The 24,647-nt window shown below is 55.7% G+C and overlaps 1 protein-coding gene across 1 annotated transcript in view; it reads right to left on the bottom strand.

Moving 5' to 3' along the window:
- Positions 1 to 21,906, bottom strand: part of KCNQ4 (potassium voltage-gated channel subfamily Q member 4) — a 61,701-nt gene extending 39,795 nt beyond the window's left edge. The window contains exon 1 of the mRNA XM_064279942.1: positions 21,593 to 21,906. Coding sequence (XP_064136012.1) covers positions 21,593 to 21,906 — 314 coding nt within the window. The remainder of the gene's footprint in view (positions 1 to 21,592) is intronic.
- Positions 21,907 to 24,647: the final 2,741 nt, after the last annotated feature.

The raw sequence follows: 24,647 nt of genomic DNA, 5'->3' as shown, positions 1-24,647 counted from the left end.
TTTTGTAGGGTGTGGTCAGGGAAGGCAACTTAGAGAAGGTGACATTTGAGCAGAGATCTGAAGGGAATGAGGGAGTGAGCTATACAGATATCAGGAGGAATAGGGTTCTGGGCAGAGTGAAAAGCAAATGCAACAGATCTGAGCCAGAAGGGTGCTGGCATGTTCCAGAATCATCAAGAAGGACGAAGGCCAGAAGAGAGTGAGCAAGGGGGAGAGGTTAGGAGGTGAGGGCAGAGAGGCAGTAGAGGTGGGGAGCTGATCATCAACTGGCCATCGTGAAGATTTTGGCTTTTACAACAAGTGAGCTGGGAGTTTGGAGCAGGCAGTAACATGATCTGACTTATGTTTTGAAAAGATCGCACTGGGTTTTGAGGGAAGAACAGACTACCCTGGGGATGGGGGGGGAGGTGCAGGAGGGCAATGATGTTTACCCCTACGTGAGTTGGGAATCTGACAGTATAATCCTAGCAAGAGATGATGGTGACTTGTACCAGGGGACATGGAGGAAGTGAGATCAGATACTGGCTATGTTTTGGTACTAAAAGCTCTCTTAGAGATCAACTGATAGTCTCATTTACAGATGGGGAAACTGAGTTCCAGAAAGGGGCATAGCCTACCTGTGATCATACAGTAGATTGGGGCAGAGCTGGGCCTGGCACTCAGATTTCCTGATTCCTAAGGGAATACGCTTTTGCTTCTCCTTCTGTAGGACACAGGCACCTGCTCCCGACTCCTCACCTCAAAAATTTCCTCATCCTGGTGCTGGGCTGGGGCCAGCACCTGCTCTTCCTGTTTATGTGACAGTGGCACTGGGTTCAAGCATTGTCCAGGTCCCCAGTTCCTTGGGACAGGTAAGGGTTAGGGTCACCTCTAAGGAGTCTTCTGTCCTCTGAATCAGCAGAACCCATGCAAAGGGGGAGGAGGAAGCAGAGGGAAGGAAGATTCCAATACAGGGGAAAGAGATGAGTCCTCCTCACTTGGTTCTCAGTATTCCCAGAGCGGGGCTGGGGGGCGGGGCGCCAACAAGAGCTGAGAGAGTGAAACTGGAGCTGGGCAGAGGGGCAGGAGCCCCTAGGGAGCACAGGCCCCAAGACTGAGTCCAGCTTGGAGTTCTGCAGACTCAGCCATTGAGACCCCACCCAGTGGAAGGTTTGAGTAGCAGGATGGAGGAGGGGGATTGCAATGCCTCCACCGCTAATAAGTAAAACAGTATGCAAACTCACAGGCCACACCTAGCTGCCCTGAGAGCTTTGCTCCCCATGGAAACTCCAAATCCAGGACCAGCCAGACTGAATCCAGGTCCAGCAGGACTGACTCCAATGAGCCCTGACACCTGGGAAAGGTCCGCTGTGTGACCTTGGGCCAGAGGTTCAGCTTCTCTGCTCTACAGCTAATGCGGAAGGGTGATTGGGAGGGTCTTAGGCTGGAAGCTGGGAGCACATCTGCAGATACCCTCCTCAATTTCCTCTGCCTTTTTTTTTTTAAAGAAGAGGCTGTCCAGCCTGGGGTTCAGGCTGGTCCAGAGTCATCTCAAAGGCAGGAGTGGGTGTGGTGACCGGGAGAGGGGTCAGGGGTGGGGGCAGCAGAGGGAAGGCATAGAGGTGTGGACAGAGCTAGGAACCTGGGACAGGTTCTCCATCCTGGCTCAGCCACCAGTCAGCTGAAGAACTGGGAAGCTGCCTCCGTACCTCAGTTTACCGTGCAACAAGAGGAAGGGGTTGGGTGATGGTCTCCAAAGACCCTATTTTTCGCTTACCTATCTGGGACTGGTGATTTCAGCTCCCAGAAGGGGAAGTGAGGCCCTAGGCAGCTCTGGAGGCTGCCAGTCCTCAGGGACTTCAGTGTTCTGGGGTGTCCAGAGGAGGGTCTTTAATATCTCATTTACACGGTGCACATTTGCAAGGGTGGTCTAGAGGAACCTCCTTCTACCCCCAATCCCCATACCCATAAATAAAGATAGCAAGGAGTCAGGATAGACCAAAGCAGAACTTCCTACAGCTCAGCGAACAAAGGGTGCTGGAGGTCCGGGAAAAAAGGTAAATTTCAGCTGTGACACCGCTGCCTCCCTCCCCCGCCCCCCCCCCCCGCCTTCTTTTCTTCCAACTGAGGAAGACAGCTACATGTGTCAGAGCCAAAGTGACAGCACTTGAGTTCTATTCTGTTTCTGCTAGCTGGGTAACTTTGAGCAAGTGAACTGGGCCTCTCTGGAACTCAGTTTCTTCGTCTGTCTAATGGGGCCAACGATCCCTGGCCCAGCAGTCTGTAGGCAGGGGGCTGGCTTGGATGACCCTCGCGTTGGGGGGTGGCAGAAAGGCCTGGGTTCACCTCGGGACAGACAAGCAACGACACCAGGCGGGGCTCCTCGCGAGAGAGAAGGGTTCCTGAGAGGGGAGGCCCCCTGGGGGACTCCTCCCCCGGCACGGCCCTCCGCCCCCTTGCCCTGCAGATCCCCCCTTCCTTTTTGACAGAGGCGCCGCTGTTCCGAGCTCTGGTGTCCTGGGAGCTCGCCCTCCGTTTCGGCGTGGGGAGGGGCATAGCTGGAGGGGGAGGGGCACGACTGGGGGCGGGACGCGCGGTGGGCGGGGCTCCAGGCCCAACCCAGGAGGGGCGGAGCGTCGCCGACTCCGGGCTCCGCGCTGGGGGTGGGGGGAGGGCCCCCTCCGGCTCCGGTTACCTCCCCGCTGCCTCCCCAGCCCTGCCGGCTTCTTTTTCCGTTTCCAAATTAACAATTGAAAACACGGCGGCCTGAAAGGCGAGCAGCGGGCCAAGCGGAAAGTGTGAAGGTGCCGCCGCGTCCTCGAGGCTGGGGGCGGAGACGGAGGACGCGACACTCCGACTGCCCGGGGCTCGCCCACCCCTCAACTCGGGGTGAGGGGACTCAGCGCCCCTGGACCCAGGAGTGCCAAGGCCCCTGAGTGGAGCTCTTCCCTGATTCGACCCTGGGACCGCCCTGGCCAGGGTCTCGGGACCCAGTGCCCAGGCTCAGGGCAGTGCCAGCCCCCGAGGGGACTGGAGAGGGGGGACGCTAGGGCTGGGTCACCACTGTTGAGGCCTAGTGCCGAGGAGGGGCGGGTGCCAGGCAGCACCGTCACAGCACAGTCCTCAAGGGCTCCCACAGTAGGTTCATGCATAACCTCAACCAAATCATTTGAGACTCAGTTTCCTCATCTGAAAAATGGGCAGGAAAGATACACCGACCACACAGAGCTGCTGGTCAGGAATAAATTGAGAAGATGTATGAGACTGGTCCACAGTGAACACAATGGGTAACCGTTGTCCTGGAGTGGATTCAGACTCATAGGGACCCTATAGGATAGAGTTGAACTGCCTCATAGGGATTCCAAGGAACGGCTGGTGGATTCCAACTGCTGACCTTTTGGTTAGCAGCCGAGTTCTTAACCCAACAGGTAGCAGTTATTATTATCTCGTGTTAATAATACTCATAATATTGAATCCTTGGCAACCTTCCACCTCCCATCACAGCAAAAGGAGCTGTCCACCAGTGGGGAATACTGGAGCTGACAGGGTCTTTCCCGCCTCTCACCTCTTCAGGGCCTTCCCAAAACCCCACTTGACAGATACAGAAACGGAGGCCAGGAAGGTCCCTGTAAGGGGGTCAAAGTCACACACACACACAAAAACCAAACGCAGTGCCGTCGAGTCGATTCTGACTCATAGCGACCCTATAGGACAGAGTAGGACTGCCCCCATACAGTTTCCAAGGAGCACCTGGCGGATTTGAACTGCCAACCCTTTGGTTAGCAGCTGTAGCACTTAACCACTACGCCACCAGGGTTTCCCAAAGTCACAAATAGGTGATAAAAACCAGAGCTTGACCCCCAGGCCCAAGCTCTTCCTACAGAGAGATTAGTGGTCCCTGGGGTCAGGGCCCTGGGCACTGAATTCTCTCCCTCTATCTGTGTTTGGAAACCCTGGTGGTGTATTGGTTAAGTGCTACAGCTGCTAACCAAAGGGTTGGCAGTTTGAACCCACCAGGCACTCCTTGGAAACTCTATGGGGCAGTTCTACTCTGTCCTATAGGGTCGCTGAGTTGGAATCGACTCAACGGCACTGGGTTTGGTTTTGGTTTTGGATCTGTGTCTAGTGGAGCCCTGGTGGTGCAGTGGTTAAGAGCTCCGCTGCTAACCAAAAGGTCAGCAGTTCGAATCCACCAGCCACTCCTTGCAAACCCTATGAGGCAGTTCTACTCTATCCTATAGGGTCACTATGAGTCGGAATCGACTCAATGGCAACAGGTTTTTTGTTGTTTTATCTGTGTCCAGAGAGGTGGGTGCTGTATGAGGGCAGCTGGAACAAATAAGTGAGTAATGGGGAGAGTCCCCATTTCCAGGGATCTGGTGGGTACGGGCAAAGTCATAAGGAGCCCGAGGGCAAAGTCAGGGATAGATACATTTTCTGATGAGCACCCCCCATAATGTAAGCTTCAGAAATGCAGGAACTTTGTCTTGTTCACCACTGTGTTCCTGACACCCAGAATGGGCTTGGTGCGTTGGAGATTCTCAATAAATGTTTGTTGAGTGAATAAATGATCGAATAAGCAGGTCCCCTGAGTTGCGGAATGCCTCTTATACAACCATGGCCTCCCATCTGGTCACCTGTGTAAAGTGAGGGGGTTTTGGAGTTGCCTCTTCCCCAGTCTGGGGCTTCAGAGCAGTGGAACGGCGGGAGGAGACAAGAACAGATAGAAAGGAGGAGGAGGAGATGGGAGAAGTGGTCCCAGAAGGCAGAGTTAAGATCACTTCTTTCTTCCTAGAGCCCCACTTCCCACTCCCGTCCAGTCCAGGACTCAGCCCCAATCCCCCTCCTTCCCAACAGCCTGTTTTCTGACCACCAAGCCTCCAACCCCCACCCTGGTCCATTCACCTTTCAGCCTAAGAATGCACCCCCACACTTACAGCCCTTACTGTTTACAGTCTAAAACCTGAGCTCCTTAGCACAGTGCTTGAGGCTACACACACACCCTAGCATCGGCCATACTCCAGTCTCCCCATGCTCTGTACATTTCTGCCTTGGTGACTTTGTGCTCTCTCCTCTGCTTTGCCCCAGGCCCTGGTTGGGATTCCAGCCCCCTCTAGGCACCTCCCAGCAGATCACCAGGTCTTTTCTCCCACAAAGCCACGGGGCGGGTTTGAACCATCGCCCTTTTGGTTAACCATTGGGCTACCAGGGCACCTTGCAACATCACCTGACTGGGATGCATCTCTCAAGGGCAGGGCTAGGTCTGCTTCCTCCACATGGTCCAGGCTGGCCCAGATAGATGCTCAGACACTATCTGGGGAGTGAACAGGAAGACTCAGGTCTGCTAGGGCCTTGGGCATCAGCTAGTCTAGGAATTTTCACACTGCCTCATGAAGCCTGAAGGTTCTGGGAAAGGAGTGTCTTGGGATTTCTGGGGGGCAGGATGGGTAGAGGGAAGGCCAAGTACAAGCTTACCCCTGACACTGTCAGGGCTGGGGCAAGAGTACAAATGGAGACCCACATACCATAAATCTAAATATTTCCAAGTTTAAATCAAGCTAACAAGCTGTTAAATAAAATATGTTCAATCCTCCTACCTTGACACATATACACCTCTGTGAGGATCTGGAAGGCCAGGTTTGAGTTTAAAATCTTGGACTCTTGGGAGTCCCATGCTAGAATCCGCAGGGACAGCACAGCCAGCCCCTGCCACCCTGCAGTCCCTAGCCCGTGGTGTGGCCCCTTCTCTCCCCACGCTGGGCCTCACCCCTCACCAGGAGGAGCCCTGTGCACACTCCTGTGGGTACCCCAGCCTGCTCTCCCAAGCGCCGTCTACCCTGGTGGCAAACAGCCACCCTTAGGCTCAGGGTGCTCACATACCAGAAGCTGCAACAGCCTGTGGGAGGTTGACCAGGGAAGAGGCCTGGCAGGCCCTGGAAGCTGGTACTGGTTTGGGCCAGGGAGTTCCAGGGTTACCTGGATTGTGTGCTAGAAGAAGGGGGCAGGGTGCAGGCTCCAGTTTGGCATCTGGGCCATGCAGGCAGAGCGCGCAGGATCCTGGGCCCCCATCCTCGACTCTACCCAGAGCAGTCCTGCCTTCACCTGTTTTATATAGTGCGCTTCTGGTGAAGTTTCATTTAAAGAACCTACTTAAAACAGAGTGACAAGCACTAATCTATACCCCTCCCCGGAGCTCCCGGGTGGTGCAAATGGTAACACGCTCAGCCTCTAACCAAAAGCTTGGAGGTTCGAGCCCACCCAGAGGTGCTTCAGAACAAAGACCTGGCAATCTACTTCTGAAAAAGCAGCCATTGGAAACCCTGTGGAGCGCAGCTCTACTCTAGCATACATGGGATCACCATGACTGAGAATTGACTCTCCCTAGATTGGTTTACTGGTAGACCCCTCTCTTCTGCTGAACACCAAGGGAAGCTGAGGCTATGGGGTGAGGGGGATTCCAGTGGCCTGTCCACAATCATGCACCAAGTCTAGGGTTCAAGCAAATCCAGGGGTCCATTTCAGGTCTCCTGCCTCCACCCAGGCTTGGGCCTTGGCCTCCATGAGCTGTCCAAGACCCAGTGCCTCCAACAGAACAGGCCACTGGGAGGTGGTGATTGCCCTGCCCTAGCAGGCTGTGTGTAGGCCTCCCACTGGGGCCTCCTGGCTTGACAGGGAGCTGGACCCTCAACGCGGGTAGCTCAGCTCAGGAGAGGCCAGACCAAGCCAGAGAAGGAGAGGGAGTCCTGGTATAAATAACTGTGGGGGACCGGGATGTTTGGGCCCGTCTCCCAGGACGACAGCTGTGTTTACTGCCCAGCAAGGAGGGGCATGGCTCACACATTTGCCTCCCTGACTTGTAGCCAAATTTCTCCAGGAAGAGGTGGCCCAGGATTAGCCCCAAACACTTTCCCTCTGCACCTCCATCAGATCCTCCCCCAGCTCTGCCCCAACATGGGCCTTGACTTTGCCCTCATCCTTCAGCCCTCAGTGCTGCACAGCACTGCACCCTCACTCCCAAAGGACCCAGCACTTGCCCTGAGTCCTCACTCTGCTCAGATAGTGGGAGGGTGGGGAGCCCAAGCAGGGCAGGGGAAGGCCCCAAGCAGAGGAGCTGGGTTGGTGCCAAGGATCTGAGCTGGGGCTATTGGGCATGGGGCAGGGAGAAACCTCTCCTATGGTCCTGGCCAAGACAGAGGGAGGGCTGCAGCCCCCAGATTAGGGAAGCGTAAATCCCTCTCCCCAGCCCAGTGTCCACCTCATGCCTGTCATGTGAAGGGTATTAGATGGCCGGGTTTCATTGCGGGAGGGGCTGGCAGGTGCCCTCTTGATCACACCACAGCCAGCTCTTCTCCCGAGCCAGCTAGGCCAAAGGAGAAAGCCCCTGGGTGCTGGCGGGCTAGTGGGAAGGTCTCCTTCCTCACTGGGGCAGCAGCTGCAGCCAGGCCCGAGCACAAGGGCACAGGGGTTGGTCTGAACCATGTTCCAGCCTGCAGGCCAGCCTAGTCTACCACTTCACACACAGACACAAAGACACACAGACACATACTCAGACACACACAAACACAGACACATATACAAAGACACACAGAGTCACACAGACACACACAAACGCACATACAGACACATATACAAAGACACACAGACACACACAAATGTACATACAGACACACAAAGACACACGCATACACACATAAAGACATATAGCCACACACGCAGACACACAAACACACACACAGAGCCCAGCAGACCAATGAGTCTTGCTTGGGACACCAGCTGATTTTCACTGAGAGTTGAGGCTCAGAATTGAGGCTGTGTCCACTAGGGATCCTAAGCAGGTCCCTGGACACCTGGGCTCCAGCCCTATCTCAGCCACTTCTTGGCTGAATGTCCTTGGGCAAGTCATTTCTCCTTTCTGAGCTGCATTGTAAAATGATGATAACAATATTACCCTAGGGTTGTTATGAGAAGTCAGTGGGATTTAGTGAGCAAGCATTAATTAAGCCTTACAGTGCCTTGTCGACCATAAAATGCGGCGGGGGGGCCCTCCTTCCCAGGACCAGGTAACATTTTGAAACCAGAAGCCGAGGCTCAAAACCCCACCAAACCAAACCCATTGCCATCAAGTTGATTCCAACTCATAGCAACACTACAGGACAGAGCAGAACCTCCCCACAGGGTTTCCAAGGCTGTAAATCCTTACAGAAGCAGACTGCCACATCTTTCTTCCATGGAGCAGCTGGTGGGTTCAAACTGCCGACCTTTAATTTAGGTTTGCAGCCCAGCACGCCACCAGGGCTGAGGCTCAAAGATGTGAAAAGACTCGCCCAAAGCCACCCAGAGGAGACCTGAACCCAGGCTAGCCTCCGTGAAGGCCTGTAGAAAGGTTTCACTGTTATTTATCATCGCTGGGGACAACTAAGACTCTTGGACTGAGCTTGGGTTCTGGTCTGGACTCTACCGCTAACCTGGGTTTAGTCCCTGCCTGTTCTGAGCCTCAGTTTCCCCATTGCTGGAATGGGGGAGAGCGGTGAGACCAGTGATTTTCACACCCCATTGAGCTTGTGAAAAGGGAAAGGAGAGAGGATTTGGGGCTACCCGGGATCTGCCCTCCTCCAAGGCACCCCACCATTATCTAGGAGAAATCCCAGTACTCCCATGAGGGCATTCTAAGGCTACAATTCTAAGAATCCTGCCCTCCCCCCCCAGCCCATATCCCCAGATCTTCTTTCCAGATAGTCTCAGGGTCTGAACCCACCTGCTCTGCTTCCAAGGTACCCCCCAGCTCAGCCACTCACACCTTCCCCCAGGCCCAGGGTTTGCATAAGCAGCTCAGCTTTCCCTATATGCAAAGTTCTAGGGCCACAGGCCAGGCCAGGGCCAAGCCCTTGGCAGGGCAGGGGCTCAGAGACAGGGTGGCATTCAGTGAAGGGGAGACCTTGGATAGAGGGGTTAAGGGGCTGGGAGGGGATGAAGCCTGGAGAAGATGGAGTAGGGGGCCCCAGACCCTCAGCAGTGCCTTCATGGACAACAGAGTCTAAGGGTGGGTCACTCCTATTTGTCCCTGCCTTACCCCCAGATCATTTCTGTCATCCCCCTGACTTCACACTGGAGAGCTTGGACCTCTCTACAAGGAAGAAGGTCCTCAGGGCTCAAGAAGAGATCAAAGTGCTTAAAAGGTTAGCACTGTGGATGGACAGCCAACCCAGGACTTCTCTGTGCCCTGTGTGGGTACCCCATCTCTCCTCCAGGGGCTCCCTGATCCCCAAGGCTTCTTCTCTTAACCCAGGGCCCCCTCTGAGCCACTTCAGGATTTCCTTTCCCTGTTTTTTTTTTAAGGGCAATAGCCTAGTCCTGACTTCAAGGCCCCCACCAATCCTGGTAAATTGTCGCATTCACAGACCATTCCCATCCCCACAGACTGTCAACATCCAGCAGACCACCCCATGTGCAGTGTTCCTACTTCACAGCCTGCAGCAGGCCAGCAGAGCTAGATGCAGCCTCCCCCTCCCTGCCTGTCAGTATTGGTGTCTGCCACCTGGAGCTAGGATGCTGGGATGGTGGGGCATGTCCAGCCCTGGCACCAAGGGTTAGATTTTACAGACTGGCCTGACCTCCCACCATGACCTGGTAGAAGGTAGAAGTGACAGTGGCTGGATTGGCTCTATGGAACCCTAAGGCTATAAGGGAAACAGAGACAGGGTCTATCCTCTCCAGTGAATTTCTAATTCTGGACTCCTCCTTACCTTCCCCAGGAGCCATGTAGGGGACTCGGGGGGATAGGGGAGGCAGAGGAAAAAGGGCACCCAGTTGGGTTAGGTGTCACCCAGTCAGGAGGCATCCCTGGGGCTCCCTGCCTTGAGTCCATCCCCCTCCGCCATCTTCCACATCAGCCCCAGAGAGGTGTTTCTAAAATACAAATCTGCCACGCACTCCCCACCTGCCGTCCCCCATCCCTTCCCAGCTCCTCTTTGAGAAAGCCTGCTCCTCAGCCTGACATTCTCACCATCCCAGCCTGGCCCTGCCTCATCCCAGCCTCTTCTCTGGACACCTCCTGCCTCCACATGGCTCCCACTCTTTTGACTTCTTGCAGTTCTCTGCAAATGCCATGTTCAGCCTCACCTCTGGGCCTTTGCCTATGCTAGTCCTTCTGCCTGGAGCACTGTTCCCTGCTCCTCTTTGACTTGACTCCTACTCATCTGTCAGGCCTCAAGAGAAACCTCTTACTCTGGGAAACCTTCCTAGCTAGCCCCAGTTTGGGGCTGGGTTCGGCCCCCTGTGCTAGCTTTCCCAGGACTGTGCAACTCAGAAAATGGCACTTATCACCCTGTCTGGTAACTGCCACCTCCTGACCCATGGTCCCAAGGCAGCAGTGGAGGGTCTGATTCACTGCTCTGTCCCCAGCACCTGGCACAGGGCCTGGCTCTGTGGGACTAGGCTTCCCAAATGAGAGCTTGAGAAGGAAGGAATGAGTCTGAGGCGTATAGGTGGAGTAGGGGAAGAATCTTGGCTGTGTGGCCAGGGCAAGTGCTTATCCTTCAAGCTTTAGTGTCCACATCTGTACAATGGGGATCCCTGGAATGATTAAACAAGGTAGTATGTGAAAAGTATGCAGCACAATACCTGGCATAGATTATATTTGACTCTGACTACTGTATGGCAGACTCTGTGCTTAGCATAGAGCCTGGCTTATGGGAAGTGTTCATTGTCCATTACCTATTAGCATCATGGTCGTAGAGTTCCCCAGGTCCAGGGATATCCCCAGAGCCGTTGCTGCCACCCAGGCCTCCAGCTCTATGGTGCATCTCTAAGCTCCTGTCTAGGGCCTCCTGAGGAAAGGAATTGCTGGTCTGACTGACCTGCTCTTACAGGGTCTATGTGCCACCCCACACCCCAATTTCCTTTCTCAGAGCTCAAACCAGTGAGGGTAAAGGTGAGCTGAGGGGCCCAGGGCCCGAGGGAAGAGGGAGCTTATGTTGAGAAGATAAGAATATTAAACCTCAACAACCCCTCTATTCACTGCAACAGAATCTAGAAGACAGCTCTGTGAGGTGGGCAGGTGGAGAGACTGACTGTCATTCTATGTGGAAGGATGCTGGGGCATCAGAGAGGTCAGGTCAGCTACTTGGGGTTATACAGCCTTGAAGTGGCATAGGCAGGGGTCAAACCCTGGTCTGCTGACTCCAGGCCCGATGCTCCTTTAACTGAAGGTAAGCCCTGATTCAGGCTGAACACCACCACAGCCTCAACCTTGGGAAACAGCCCTAGGCTGGTCCTGTGTTTAGGGGAGGGCAGGGCTTGATGCCTTGAGGGGTAAAGGCTCCACACTGCTCAGTCCTCTGTCCCCCTAATTCCTGACTCTTTCATCCTTCCACCTCTGCCCAGACCCCTCCCCCTCTTGGCCCCAGAGCTCTGGTGGGAGGAGGCAGGATGGCGCCAGGACTCAGGGATTTCACGCACCACCGGTAAATACTCCAAAAACTCTCTGGGGACTGCATAAGGTTGTCAACTTTTTATTTTGCCAAGTAAGGACATTTTTAAAAATTCCCAGCCCCATCATATCATAAAACAAAGGACATAATCTCAGACTAAAAGACAGTTCTTTAAATGGAATAAATTTAGGTTTATGAAAAAGTCACCACTTTGACCTTATTTTCTTCATGTTTGCCTTAGGCCACTGAAAACCACCACCAGTCTGCTGACGAGTCTGAGAACCATTTAGAGCTTGCGCTTGGGAGTCACAGAGACATGGGTTCCATTTCTAGCTCTGCCAGGGACAAACCATGTACCTTTGCACATGGTACTTCCCTTCTCTGAGCCTTAGTTTCCTTTCTGCAAAACATGAACAGTAAGAGTGCCTGCCACGTAGCGGTACTGAGAGAACTAAATGGCCTAGTGTTTGCAGAGCACTTGATCACAGGAAGAGCTTGGTCAAGCCCTGGTTCCCATCCAGGGCCCCTGCCCTGGCATGCTTCACAGCTGCCTGTGGCTCCCCGTTGCCCACACGGTAAAGCCCATTTCTGTAGCCTGATGGTCAAGGGCCCACCCTCAGGGCCCTGAACACACCACACCCTGCAGATCCTGGGACAAAAGGGGTGGCGGAAAAGGGTCCCACCTCAAAGCATTGGTTCTTGCTGTTCCCTCCCTCCATCATGATAAAACTCATGAGAGCTTCCAACCCAGGCCTGCGCACAGAGGACCTTGGAGCCTTTCTCTACTTCTCTCTAGTTGGCAAAACAACCCACCCTCGACACCACCTTCATTCAGTCACTCAACAAACATTCCCTAATTATCAACCCCCTCCCACAAGCAAACACAATGTGCCAAGCATTATGTCCAACTCATAACCACCCAGATCTCACAGTTCTCACAGTCCAGTGGGGAACAGGAAAGAGCACACAGAGGGGCACCAAAGGACCCCCAATCAGGCCTGGGGTGGGGTTGGGCAGGTAGTGCTTCCAAGAAGAGGCAGTGCCCAAACCAGGATTTGAAGGGTGACTAGGAGTGAGCTAGATGATAGGGTGGTGGGAGAGGGGAAACATGGAGTGCTGACAGGAACGACTCAGAAGACACTGAAAGTCATTCCTTCTGCAAGGAGCAAAGGATGCTTATGGGAGGGGGTTGTGGATTTGGGTATGAGAGTGAGGGGGCAGAGGAAGGGGAGTAGATTTAGAGGGAGATGGTGAGTTTGAGGTGCCCAGGGGAGAGGAGGAGGTGCAGCATCCTGGCATCAGGGATGGAGATGCAACGTGGCACTGTCATCACAGAAGTGACCACTGATGTTGCAGGAGTGCATGAGATACCCCTCTCGAAACTGTACACAGAGAGAAGAGGACCTAGGACAGAGCCCTGAGGAGCCACCATACTCAAAAGGCATCAAGCGAAGGTGAAGCTGTTGGTAAAACTGAGAGGGAAGAGTCAGGGAGGCAGGTGTGAGGAAAGTCAAGGGAGGAGGCAGTTAAGGAGGGAGGGCCCACTGGGGACAGACAGCAGAGCGGTTAAATGCACAGACTCACATGGAGCCACATTCTAGGTTCAAATCCTGCCTCTACCACTTAGCTGTGCTGACTTTGAGCAAGTGACTCAACTTCTCGATGCCTTAATCCCAGCCTTTGTAAAATAAGGTTAACTTATTTTAAAAAGAAGGATAAAGGATCCAGGGGAGAGGGCAGTCGCCCCACCTTCATTATGGCACCAGGCTGTGCCTCCTTACACTTCCCTCCCCATCCCACATGTGCAGGCCTGTCCCTCCCACCACAGTGTCACCCAACCCCAGAGGTCAGAGAACAAGGTGAATGAATGAACGAATTCAAGGGCTGCTCCTGCCCCCTCCCCTGCCCCCACTCAGGTAGAGGCAGAGCTGGAAGGCAGCATTCCTCTGTTCTCATCTACTGAGGACAGGGAGGCAAAAAAGGGCACCCATGTGCGCTATGTCCTTGGGCAATCAGGTCCCTTCTCCTGGCCTTGGTTTCCCCATCTGTGAAATGAAGCTAAGAACCTATTTGATCTCTGGGGCCTGTTGGCTCTGAATTCCTGTGGCCAGGGATGTAAGAAATTCGCCAGACCTGCCTGGGGAGGGAGGTCCCACAGGGGTCCGAACCCCCATTGCACCCAGGCCTGGCCCTCCTGAAGAGGGTGGCAGCCAAGCAGAGATGGACAGGAGCAGAAAGGCCTGGGATTGTGCTGACAAAGCTATTCCTTCTCCCCCTATCCCCTCCCCTCCCGGGGACAGCCAAGCCCAGCAAAAAATAAACCCAAAGACAGTGACCTGGACAGGCTTGAGGCTCCCAGGGAAGAGTGACAGGGAAGAGAGAGTGAGGCAGATGCAGCCTATGGGAGCCCCCTGCCCAAAAGCCAATGGGTGCCTGGTCTGACGGCACCCCACTCCCCAAAGTTGGGCTCAAAGGGAGCAGGTGTCAAAACTCCATCCTTCTGAGGGGAGAGATGTCACTTTTGCTTGACAGGGACAATTAGCTAGGCAGAGGCCTCCAAGTTTTGGGAACAGTATTCCAGAAAATCTTTTGTACTCCATCTCCCAGTTATTGGGCAGTCCTTCCTGCTGTCTGATCACCATCCCTTCTGCTGCAGTGGGAACCATGCTCCACTCATCTCCTGCTAGCCTCTCCCCACCCATCCCACCAGTCTGGCCTAAATGCCCAAGGAGTCTCAGTAGGTGTCCCCAGATTTCCCTGCAGGTATGCGGGAGGGTCTCTAGGCCTGAGACCCCACTCCACCCACAGTTCCCAAAATCTCCAGGAGGCAAGGCAGAGGGAGGGAATCGCCGAGCTCCCTGCTCCCTTTGCCTCTCCCTCCCTCAGGTCCTGCCCATGATTTCCCAGCCCAATTAGTCTGATGCCTGGGGCTGCCCCTCTTGCTCCTCACCCCCCAGGTGCCAACTCCCAGGGCACGCCTGATCCTGTCCTAGGGACAGAGTTGCCCAGAGAACCTGGAGTCCTAGGGGGGCTCTATGGGAGCCCAGAGGTCTGACCCCTCCTCAGACCCTCAGAGCCCCGGCTGGGGGTGGGCAGTCTCCTGGGGGCTGCCTTGTTCCCTGAGGGCCGCCGGTGAAGGTGCTGGAAGAGGAGCTCCCCCAACCCCCACCCTGCAAAACTAGGGGGTTTTGCAGGGGCTGCCTTGTTCCCTGAGGGCCAATGGTGAAGGTGCTGGAAGAGGAGCTCCCCCAACCCCCACCCTGCAAAACTCAAGGTCCTGAAATAGCAGCTCTTCCCGTTCATCCAGCATTACTCTGCACCAGGTAGCTCCAAGTGGTCCACTTTCCTGTTTAGCCCCATTTTATAGAGCGGATATTGAGGCTGGGGAGTGGGGTGGAGCGGGGGTAGGCACCTTCCCATTAAGTGCTGGGACTGAGATCTCTAGGTCTCCTTTGGGATCCCTGCCTCCATTCCCCAGGGATGATGTGCTCACCTTGAGATGAGAAAGGAAGACCTAGGAGAGAGTGGGCAACTGCCCTCCCCTCTCAGGGGTCCCTGGATTGTCCCCCTGACCTCCGTGGCTTTTATTTCATCTCACTGGAGCCAGGCTAGCTGCCAGCGTTTGACAACGAGGCCCATACCTGCAGCGTACACAACAACACTCTTGCATACACCACCCACACACACACCCACACCCGCACTCAGACCAACTCTCTAAGTCCCTCGCTACAGGAGGCAATAGGGGCCAGTGGTTCAGGGCAGGCCCTGGAGCCCCGGCACTGTACACTCCCCCAGGGCAGGGCACAGGCATGGTCCGTCCCCCTTGATTCCCCATGCCTGGCACAGAGTTGACGCCCTTTAACTATATTTGTTAACTGAAGGAACAATCAATGTGTGTCCTAGGGATCCAGATTAGAGTCCTGGTGCCACCTTTCGCTAGCTGTGTGACTTCCCTCACCTAGCCTCAGTTACCTCAACTGTGAAGTGGGTATACTGATAGTGCCCGGCCTGACATAACGGCTGTGAGGGTGAAATAAGAGAATGTAAGTGCAATGCTCAGAGTGGGTGTGCCATATACTAGATACTCCCAGACGGGCCACACAGACACATCCTCAGACTCCCCATGGAGAGCTGCTCACACCTACTCCCACGTGCTTCCACACTCTTCTGGGCACACCCAGACACACTCACCATGCCAATCCCAGGATACCCAAGAGGAGGACAATGATACTGGTAATAACAATATAATGATGACGGCGATGATGATGGCTAACGCTTGTGCCCAGTAAGCACCAAGTCTGGTGCTTTATCTCATTTAGCCTGAACACTCCTAGAGGCAGGTATTAGTATTCCCATTTTTCGGATGAGAAAATCAAGGTTTGGGAGGTTAAGTAACGTGTCCAAGGACACATGACCGTTAAAGGAAAAACCAGGATTGAGTCCAAATCTGTCAGACTTGGAGCCCAAGTCCTTAATCCCTGGTGGGGCAGCTGCTGGAGAAATGAAAAGTCCCCCTGACTCTCCTACCCCAGTCCCAGATCTCCTGCACTAGAGGGTTGGGGAGCCCCTCCAATCCAGGTCAGACACTTACAATTCCCTGCTCTTGCACTGAGTCCCGCAGCCTATGAGAGGGTCCCACCTGTCCAAAGACCCACTTCGGCGCAGGAGAGAGGCACAGGAGAGAGGGAGTGGCTGCGAAAACCCCAAGCTGGTGATAAGGGGAAGTTCCCCACATTATCTGTCTGTAGAACCTTCCTCTCTCCCTGCTCCCCAGGCAGTTTCAGCTCCCTTGACTGGCTCAGAAAACCTTAAATTAATCACCCACTCAAAGTACTGTCATCAGCCCAAGAATAATCACCTCTTGAAACACTCATCCTGGCTCCAACATTCTGAGGAGATAGGTTTCTGAAGCAATACAGATTGAAGTTAGACATTCAACAGGACTTCCTCAGTGGAAGTTATGAATGTACCATGGAGTTGGAGTAGGGTAGTCAGACAATGAGAGAGCTAATCTGCCTCAGTGACCCCAAAGAAGAAATTGGGAAGGAGGTAGGGAAGGGAGGAAGAGGGGGTAGAGGAAGGCAGCTTAGGAATAGAAAGCAGACAGGATGGACCCCCCATTCTTCCTCTTCTTACAAAGACCAAACAAAAGGAAGGGGGCTGAAAAGCAGCGGCACAAAAATGTGGGTCACACTCAAAGGCCTTCCCAATCACAAGGCAAAATTCTTGGAGTTATCTGTCTTCCCTGTCGGCTGGGGTTAGGAAAATCTAAAGTCCTAATCTGGAAGGCAGGGAGCTAGGTTCCCGGCGCAGTTCTACCACTGACTATCTAGGTGTGACCTTGACCGAGTATGCCCCTTTCTGTGCCTTGGTATACCTGGCAGCACACTGCAGGGTTGGACGGAATGATCTTAGAAGGCCCTTTAGGAAGAGCAAAGCGCAGCATAGTTCTAAGAAGCCAGCCACCCCATTCCCATGTGATTCTGAGGCTTCACATACTAGATGCACCTAGAAGGCCACACGGATACATCCTCCAGCACGGATACACAAATACACACTGACCCAGAAGCTCAGCCCTGCATTATGGACAAAGCCAAAAAAAAAAAAAAAAAAACCCAGACCCGCTGCAGTTGAGTTGATTTGACTCATAGCGACCTTATAGGACAGAGTAGACCTGCCCCATAAGGTTTCCAAGGTGTGGCTGGTGGATCCAAACTGCTGACCTTCTGGTTAGCAGCCTAGCTCTTAACCACTGCACCACCAGGGAAGGCAAAAACCTCAAGGAATGAGGCCAGCTCTGCTCTGTCCTAGGGGCCTGGGCTGGGGCCACAGGCCCAGGTGTGTGTCTGTGAATGAGGTGGGGGTGAAGAGGTGGGCAGCTGTGTAGCAGACTTCTTTTCTGTGGTTAGCAGCCATAGCGCTTAACCACTACGCCACCAGGGTTTCCGCGGATCCAAGCTGCAAGTGTCTTTGCTGTGCGCACGTGTGTCAATGTCAGAGTGTGCGTGTGCGTGTGCATGAGACAGACAGACAGTAGGGAGATGGTGCAAAGCTGTATACAACAGAAGTGTGAATGTTGTGCAAAGCTGTATACAACAGAAGTGTGAATGGGTGGGGATGGGCAGTTTCCATTCACTTTCACAAAATCCCATCTCTGGCCACACCCTGCCGCCTGGGTGCTGGGGACAGAGAGATGAATGATAGAGTAGTGCTGCATTTGAGGAACATGGGGTGGCGGCGGGCTTGCCGAGGCTGGGATATGGGAGAAAGGCAGCAGGGAGTCAGACCCAGCTCTGGGCTGAGGCTCTGCCACATTAACTGGTGACATCTCCCAAGCCTCAGTTTCCTCATCTGTCAAGTGAGGATATCAGTACCCACCTCCGGGGGTGGTTGAGGCTGCAGTGAGAGTGGTTTATAGAGAGAGTGCTTAGCACAGTGCCTGGCACTCAGTGGGGGCTCCACTCACGATCATAAATTTCAGTTCAAAATCCAAAAGCCAAGCTAGTCAGCCACAGGTTGCAAGGGGAAGAGTCCTGGATGGGGAGTCAGGAGTGTTGGGGTCTGGTCCTGCATCTACAACTAATTTACCCTATGACTTTGGTCCCCAGAGCCTCAGTTTTCTCATAAGCAAAATGGGGCTGTCGACATGTGAGGACCATTTTAGCAGGGGTCCCTGAGGGTTCTGGGTAGCCTTCACTGCAACTGTTTCCAACCCATGCGATGGCTGGGGTGGGCGACTTGGAGACTCCAGGGTTAGGAGCCTGAGGGCCCCAGGAGCTGCCACCACCTCTTCCCATCCCCATTCCCACAGCTTCTGACCTCAGGGACGAGGCTGCCAGGAGGATGTTTACAGAGCGTAAACCTTCACATAAGTTTGCTGGGCAGCTGGGGGCTGGGAGCAGCAAACTCTCACAGAGGCTTGGGGAGAATGATTTCAGAATGGAGGCTGGTGTGGCCTTACGGAGGGTGCAAAGGGGGTGGGCATTCCCTAAAGGGCTCTGAAAGCCAGGTGGGCAGTGACGGGGTGTCTCTTAAAATTGGCTAGTGGGGCTTGTGAAGGGTTGAATGCTTAAACAGGGATGGGGTGTAGGGTAGAGGACAAAGGCTTGGTGACAGGACCAAGGACTTAAAGAAAGGAGGGGGAGCTTAGAGAGGGGCCCAGCGATATCTCATTCTGGATCTCAATAAAGAGAAGTCAGGAGTCAGCAGTTCCCACTTCTCAGGGGCCCCAGCTGCTGACAGGAGGGTTGTCTGTGCATACCCTCCTCTGGGTGCCAGGAAATGGGCAGGTTCTGGGTGGGCCCCATAGGTGATTGACAGGTGTAAGGAGGTGTCTCCTAGAGCAGATGGATGTGGCTCACCCCAACTTCCTCATTCCTGAGCCCCTCTCTCCCAGGCTGTTTTGATGGGGTCCTTCCCACCACCACCTGAGTGTCTGGGAAGGGGGTCCCAACTAACTCCACACCCTGGACTCCCTGCACTGGGGCTGCCCCTGAGGGAGACCAGGAGAAGGAAGAAAGGATTTGAGCAAAAGTGCAGTAATTCGGATGGAAGTCCAGCAGCAGGGAGCACTTCCTGGCAAGAATACACACAACACCCTGCAGTGAGTGACTGGGAAACTCCAAATCTGGAGCTTCTCAAGAACAGGAGAGCACTCCTCACAGACCCCCTCCCCCAGCCCCAATAACAGTAACTGTCCCTCAGGCTCAGATAGGCCACTGCGGCTTACCACAGCTTACCACCCATTACTTCATCCAAGACGGAGGCCCGAAAGGTTGGGGTTTCCAACCTCTATGACAGCCTAGCAATCTTAAGCTCAGAAAGGCCCAGCAATCAAACCAAGGTCACACAGCATGCAAGAGGTGAGGCTCCTGACCCCTTGGTCCCTTTGATTTCTAAGGTGGATGACCAATTCCCTGTGATCTGTAAACCTCTGGCCATTTCCACATTGCATTTCCTGCTCCAGACCTCTTGAGAGATGCCTCAGCCCTGGGCTCCTAAGGACAAGTGGTCAGGAGAAGCTGCCCCTGGCCAGGGCATTCCTGACATTCGGAAAGGGCAAGATGTGGGGCAAAGGTGCCAGGGGATTTAGCTCCTGGAGAGGAATGGGAGGCCCTTCCAGAGAAGGTGACAACAGTGGCTAACCATGGGACAGGCAGTGGGTCCTTCACCTCCAGTGACCCTCATGAGGGCTTAGAGACCAGGCCTGGAGGCTACAGACTTCTACCTCCTACTGGCTTCCCCAGGCCCAGACATGCCTTGGAAAAGTCACCTCCCATAGAGGTGCGGCAGCTCAGTGCAGTCTCTCCCCTTTCTTGGGTAGTGAAGGGACTGTGTGGCCAAGGGACCATAATGCACCCACTAGTAATTAACAGCCCTGCCTCACACCCTCACTCCATGGTCTCTTGTACCCCAGCACTAAACCCATATCACTCCAAGAGGTTCTCTCTACAGCAGTAAGTATTCATCCCAGACCCTCTCAACGGGTACAGGGGGTACAGGGAGAGGATGGGGGTAAGAGGGCTGGATGTGGGGGGTATCTGCGACAGAAAGCAAGGGTTGGAGACCAGGATGGAAATGAGGAGTTGAGGTAAGGGGGATAAGAAGCCGGGAGAGGGGGGAAAGGTGGGCTACTCCTAACCTTGAATCCTAACTCACAGCCTGACCTCATGTTCTGATAATCTCAACTCTCTGCCACCGGCCTAGCCCAGCAGGGTCTCTGCACAAAGTCAAGGCTGCTATCCCCAGGTGCTCAACGACTGGCAGTGTTCTCTTCCTCGACCCCTCCCTGTGGCCAGGGGGGGTCCTGTGCCAGCATCTTCCTCCCCTTCACATGGGAAAGTCCCTGGGACCATTCAGACAGGGCAGAAGCAGGCAAGCAGGCACCAGAGGGGCAGGTAAACCAAAAGGCAGGTAGAAATGGACAGGCAAAAGCAGAGTGAGATGATTAGGCAGACAGGTGGATAGACAGATGGACAGACGGGCACACAGGTAACTGGACAGGGCACCAGAGGGATGGAAACTGACAAGCAGAAGCAAATGGGTGAGAGATGCACAGGCAGGCGAGCTCACACATAGGTGGACACTCAGCCTGGCAAAGGAACAGCCAGACAGGCAGAAGGACTGCCAGACATCTAGGTTGACAGGCACGTGGACTACCCAAGAGACCCCAATACCAGAAGCCCCTCTCTGGGGGCAACAGGGAGGGATTAATAGCAGCATATTCTCCATGGAGCGGAGGGCTCTCTTGAGCACCTCGGAGAGTCCCAGCGCCAGGCCCAGCCCTTCAATTGATATCTGCGGGGCCTCTCATGTTCCTGGCTGGGCCAGGCCATCCCCTAAGACTGAGCTCTGAGCTGCCAAAATTCATTCTTTACATCCAAGAGGGGTCAGTGTTTTTGAAAGTTGTACGAGCCTGGAGAGGGGGAGGAGGGGACCAGCAGCGTCAGTTTTTCCAGATCTGCCCCTCTCCTCTTTCTTTTTCCCCTGTGCCCAGAGCCAGGCCTGGTGCTGCCAGCCAGCAAGCTGGGCAGGCGAACAGGGCTGAGCCAGCAGGGCAAGCAGGAAGGCTCACTGTGCCTGGGGAAGTTGAGGGTGAAGGAGACAGAGGAAAGACACAGATAAAGTCGGACAGAGCACACAGTGTCAGGGCCCAGGTGGGTTGTGAGAACCCCAAACACCTGCAGTCAGGAGTCAGCCCTTGGTTGGGGTGGGGTCCATCTCCAAGGGGCTGGCAGGTGGGAGCCCATCACCAGGTAGCTACAGAGCTGGAGAGGAGGTAACAGCGTGCGTGTGCGGGGGTTCTTTGTGTTTGGGATACAGGAAGCAGAGGTGGGAAGAAAGAAAGGGGGGCCCCACTTTAGTGGTTCCAGGCTGTAGGGAGAGGATGGGGTAAGAGGCTGGATGTGGTGGGTATCTGGGACAGAAAACAAGGGTTGGAGACCAGGATGGAAATAAGGAGTTGAGGTGAGGGGGCTAAGAAGCCAGGCCAAACAGGGGTCAGAGGTTAGGGTCAGGCCCAGGGGATCAGAAATAGGGCTCAAGCCTGGAGGGAGAGAAGTGTAGGCCCATCATGGGGTGGGGGGCAGGAGGCGGAGCCAGGACGGGGCGCCGTCCCCAGGGAGCCCAGGCTCTGGCTAGGGCTGCGCCGGCGGGAGCGCGGGGGCGCGAGGTCGCAAACTCACATGAAGACGTGGTAGATGAAGGCCCAGCCGCGGGGCCGCTCCAGCACGTTGTAGACCCAGTTCTGCAGGCGGCGGTAGCGCTTGTGCGCGGCCGAGGAGCGCTGGCCGCAGGCGGAGCCCGAGCCGGAGCCCGGCCCAGGGAGGGGCGCGCCCGGCGGCAGGGGGCTGCCCAGGAGGCCGTGGCGGCGCGGGGAGCCGCCCCCGCCCGCCTCCCCCTGCTCGCTCCGCACGGCCGTGAGCGCCACCAGCTCGGCGCGGGGGGCGTCCCTGGGCGGGGAGGCCAGGCCAAGGCGACGCGGGGGGGCTTCGGCCATGGGCGGCGCCGGGCTGCCGGGGAGGGCCGGGACCCGGGTACTGTCCGGGGCGGGGGCGCGCCGGGACGCTCAGCCGCGCATGTTTCGGACCCCGGGTCGGCCGGGTCGCCCGGGGCGGGCGCGGGCGGCGGGGGCTAGGGGCCGAACCGTGGCCGCACCAGGGCCGGGGGTGGGCTCTCGGAGCCTGGGGACCTCCGGAGCCTGCACTGACCGCCCGCTTCCCCGGCGTCTGGGGCGGCTCTTTCCGACTCCAACTCTCTTATTACGCGCTCCATGCCGCTCGCCTTTCCACCTGCCGCGGGCGCGCCGCTCACATGTCAACCTCCCCCGCCCCGCCCCTCCCCCGCCCGCCCCCGCCCGCCCCGCGGCCGCCTTCCCAAATCGGGAGGGAGCCGGCGAGCGAGGCCAGGCGGAGGGAGGGAAACGCCGCGGAGAAGGCTGCCGGGCAGGGTGCACGGGCGGCCGACTCGGTGCCTGGCCCGGACCGCGTGGCGGCGGCCCGCGGGGGCAGCGCGCAGGGCCAGGAGGCTGGGCGTGTGCAAGTGGGGTGCGCAGCTGCGTGGAGCAGTGTGTGGGAGTGTACCTGAAGGCCAGGTTGGGGTGGGACACCTACCTCGTGTGTAGTTGTGCGAAGTAGGGCGGGGAGTGTGGAGTCGTGGCCGCGGTCGGGGATGGACTTGGTGTCCTGTGGAGTTTAAGTGTGAATGCTTGGAAAGGTGTCTAGTTGTGTGTGCAGAGTGAGTGGCTGCAGCGCTGCTATGTGGTGGGGATTGAGGCAGTGAAGGTGGGGGGCGTGGGTGCGCTGTGGATAGGTATGAAGATGGAAGTGCGGAGTCCGTGCCACGCTGTGTGGTGGTGCAAGCAATGAGGTGTATCCCGGCGGCGTTATGCCCTCTGCTCGTTGCGCGGGACGTGTTAAGTGTGTGTGGCTGGGTAGGCACTTGGAGGTAGCCTGCTCTTACCTGAAAGGCCTGGTGCCCAAGGGCTGCCGAGTGGTGTCAGGATGTGTGCAGCGCAGTGAGCCTCAGGTGTGTCTGTTTTTCCTCCCTTCACCGACTTCTGAGCTTCTCTTCTCCATGAGGGGAAAAAGCCCCTCAGGCCACTTGCCCAAAAAGTGGTCTCCCCAGATGGAAGGGACTTGCTCCCCGGCTACCCAAGCTGAAGGCCTCCCCGCCCCTGTCTCGCCTCACTCCCAGGCCAAGGTTCAGAGCAGATGGGATGTTGGGAAGTGATCTCCGAACCAGCGTTCGGGGTAGGACACCCCCTCCCCAAACGCCCACAGAATCTCATCCAGAAAAGGGGAGACCCCCCCTCGCCTCCGGAAAGTTCTTAGTATTGACTTCCATCTCTTTCTCTCTAGCTGTAGGGGGCGCCCCTTTCTCTTTAGCCCTCCCAGCCCTGCGTGGGATAATAATTTGGGTTTTCCGATCCTCTTTTCCTCCTTCTCGGCCAAAAAGCAGCGGCCACACCAGCCGCCCCCTCCGCAGGCCTTGCTCCAGGCTGAAACGATTCCGCAGCAAACTCTTCCCGGTTCCTCCGGGAGGATCTCAGGGGACTGAGCTGAGCGAGCGAGGGAAGGAGGAGGGGGCGGGAAGGCGAGCTCGATCCTCAACTGTCAGCAAAGGCAGCATTGATCTGCTGAGCGCCAGTAGGGGAGGGAGGGATACAAGGCTGTTAGTGGGTAGGGAAGGGGCCGTGGGGAGTGCTGCTACCCCCATACTGACCCTTCCCCCCTGCCTAGCTGGGGATGCCTTCTGGGGTCTGACCTGGATCTCCAAGGTTGCTCCTGGCTCCAGGTGTGCCCAGAGCCAGAGACTGGCTCCCCTGAGCAGGTGATGCCCCAGGCCTGGACTGGTAGCTGGAAGTCCAGGGCCTGGCTCTGTGCCCAATGTGAGGGCTGGGATAATCCAGCCTCTCCCTATGAACTGAGGCTGGCACCTCCCAGATGTGTGGTACTGCCTGTCTGGGCCTTGTCAACCAGGGATCCTGGGGGCAGGATTAAGGTCTGGGGACAGTGAGTAGTACAAAGGCTTTGCCCAAGGTCCCGCCTGCAGGAAAAGTGGTTGTGATCTCTCTTGGGGCCTTTCTGAGGCTCTCTTGTGTGGAGAGAACTGGAACTTGAACCCAGGCTGCCCTTATTAACACCCAGAATATCTGAAATTAGTCCGTTCTGGGAAATTTCATCGTGAAGCACAGCATCACCCCTGGACCCTGAGCCTCTCTTCCCCAGGGAGCCCCGTGTGGGGGACTGCAAACGCCCCTTCCTCTCCCTGTAAGGGGGAGAGGGTCTCTCATTCTCTTTCCCAAATCCAGCTCCAGATTACCCTTCGAAGGCAGCAAAAGGAGGAAAGAGGCTATGGTTGCAGCTAGAAGGATAGGAGTTAGAACACAAGAAGAACTTCCGTAGGCTCAGAGGCCATTTCTCCTGCAGGAATATGTGTAATGGAGGAGCAGGCCTATTGCTTTTCAAAGTGGAGAGACAGGGACCTCTTCCCCAGGGGCAGGGGGATGTAGGAGATGGTTCCAGGAAGCTTTAAGCAAAGTTCAGTTGGTGTGTGTGGGGGCGAGGGGCAGGGGGGGTGGGGAGTGGAGGAGCAGAGGAGAAAGTCCAGTTAAAGAGGACAGGTGACCAACCTAAGGGTCACCCAGAGGCCTTCCTGCCCCCATCCGGATTCCCAGGACTTGACTGGAAGGATGGACTTTCCCCATTGCAGCCTTTAGTGACTAAGACACTTTTCTGA

This window comes from Loxodonta africana, chromosome 3 (genome assembly GCF_030014295.1).
Source record: "Loxodonta africana isolate mLoxAfr1 chromosome 3, mLoxAfr1.hap2, whole genome shotgun sequence".
Taxonomy (NCBI): Eukaryota; Metazoa; Chordata; class Mammalia; order Proboscidea; family Elephantidae; genus Loxodonta; species Loxodonta africana.
Note: the sequence above shows the minus strand (reverse complement) of the source record. Positions and strands in the feature narration are given on the sequence as shown.